The 2095-nt window shown below is 21.7% G+C and overlaps 1 protein-coding gene across 1 annotated transcript in view; it reads right to left on the bottom strand.

Moving 5' to 3' along the window:
* Positions 1 to 700: 700 nt before the first annotated feature.
* The window catches only part of LOC126893892 (uncharacterized), a 3674-nt gene continuing 2279 nt past the window's right edge, over positions 701 to 2095 (bottom strand). Inside the window, exon 6 of the mRNA XM_050664435.1 lies at positions 701 to 728. Coding sequence (XP_050520392.1) covers positions 701 to 728 — 28 coding nt within the window. The remainder of the gene's footprint in view (positions 729 to 2095) is intronic.

Below are 2095 nucleotides of genomic sequence, written 5' to 3'. Positions count from 1 at the left end.
CTAAAAAAATATGAAGACAAGTATATGAGATTAAAAATGCATGCTACTGAACAAATGGAAAAGTAATTTACTAAAAATTATTTTTTACTTAAATTTCTATAAATATTTTATAAAAAATTTATAGAGCCACTGAAGAGATAAATGAAAAAGAACGACTATTTGAAGCTGAAACATCTAAAATGAGAATAATGATAAAACGCCTTGAAGTCAAAGTAAGATCATTGCAAGAATCATTGGAAAGAAAAGATATTGAAAATGCTGAGTTAACCAATTTGTGTGACGAACTTATAGGAAAATTAGATAGAAAATAAAGTAAAAATATTTTATTATTTCGAAATTTAAGTTACACAATATCATAAAATAACTTTACTATTAAATTGATACAGTAGCTATTAATTTTTTTTACAAATATCAACATATATTATTAAAACTAATGATGCTATTTATGATAAATAATCATTCTTGTGTAAATGTGTACTAATGATCAATNATGATAAATAATCATTCTTGTGTAAATGTGTACTAATGATCAATTACCTTATTATTATTATTATATTTTTCATTTATATGTTAATATATTAATTGTACCTGTTAATTGTAATGTAATTACTTTTTTTGTAGTTTTTTAGCTATGGATACATAAACCATACATTTATTTCTTTAATGTATTTTTAAATGACTAAGATAATTATTAATATCTTTACTTTTGTGTATCAAAAAATATAATTCTAAACAAATTGAATGTAAAAGAGGTTATATTATATTACTCATTATTTTTGTCTTTTTATGTACCTATGTTAACTTGGCTATTTGAATTTACTTCTTGTTATTGTGGTATGCAGATATTGGTAAAATTATATATGTATACAGTCATTAATATGTTTCATATTTTAAATGTATTCTTTTATTTTTTTCATAACTTTAAATATTATGTGACAGTATTAGAATGAGGATAATTTAAGGTAATTTATTTCAACAATATTTTATTATTATTAAGAAATTAAAGACCTCACTTTTTGATTTACAAAGAGATAATATTTAACATTTGTTATAAGTATTAAATTATTGCTATCTGAAATCACACTACTTTAATCATTTATTTCATTAAATAAATACCTCCAATATTATTTTGCTTCATATGTTATTTTATATTGTGACACTACCTAAACAATGTAACTACCTACACACAACATTAAGTAACTATTTTATATAATATTATTTAATTCTAAAATAATAAAATGTTTTTAAATATAAATAAATGATTACTAATAAAATTGCTGTACTTCACTACTTAGAGAATTAAATAATTTTTTAAGTATCATGGAGTTTATTTCCTTTGGATTTCTTTGGCTATTCAAATAAATAGGCTTTTTTTTCACGCCATCAAATTAAAAAAAATCTAGAAATTTATTTATGTTTCATTAATATTAAAATAAAAAACTGTTGTATTGGTTTATGGACAAATCTGATTTTCCAATTAACATATGTTATTTTATTATATAATGATTATATTTACTTTGACTACCGATTATATTATAATAAAATAAGATTTTTTATAAAAAAAAAATGTTCTAGCTAGAATTTTATAATTTTAATTTCATAACTTAAATTATAATTAACTAACAAGTATCAGAATAAATTAATTTTCTTCTTTTTTTTAGCTTTGATGCGAAACTGAGAAGATATTAATTTTACCATGATGTGTTTTTTTTTTGTATGTTGCCAATTTTTTCTCATCTCTCACTGGACCGATTTTGATGAACAATATGTCAAAAGATCACAAATCGTGTTTAGTTGAAGACATTACCCTTAAAAATTGAAAAAAATCCCACGTTCACCGTAAATGGGGAAGACAANCGCTTAAAAATTGAAAAAAATCCCACGTTCACCGTAAATGGGGAAGACACCTTTTCTTCTATATGAAAATTATATCTTAAATTAAAGGCAATGTAATATACTTTAATTTGAAAAAAAAAAATTCACCTCTGGACTTGTCTTCATGGTGAAAAAGGCAACCGAATGCTATTTTTTTGTGAAAATTCTCGATTTTATAATTTACATTTTTTACTTAAAGCGCTATAACTTTTTAAAAAAT

Source organism: Daktulosphaira vitifoliae, unplaced genomic scaffold, assembly GCF_025091365.1.
Source record: "Daktulosphaira vitifoliae isolate Bord-2020 unplaced genomic scaffold, ASM2509136v1 Scaffold_1, whole genome shotgun sequence".
Classification (NCBI taxonomy): domain Eukaryota; kingdom Metazoa; phylum Arthropoda; class Insecta; order Hemiptera; family Phylloxeridae; genus Daktulosphaira; species Daktulosphaira vitifoliae.
Note: the sequence above shows the minus strand (reverse complement) of the source record. Positions and strands in the feature narration are given on the sequence as shown.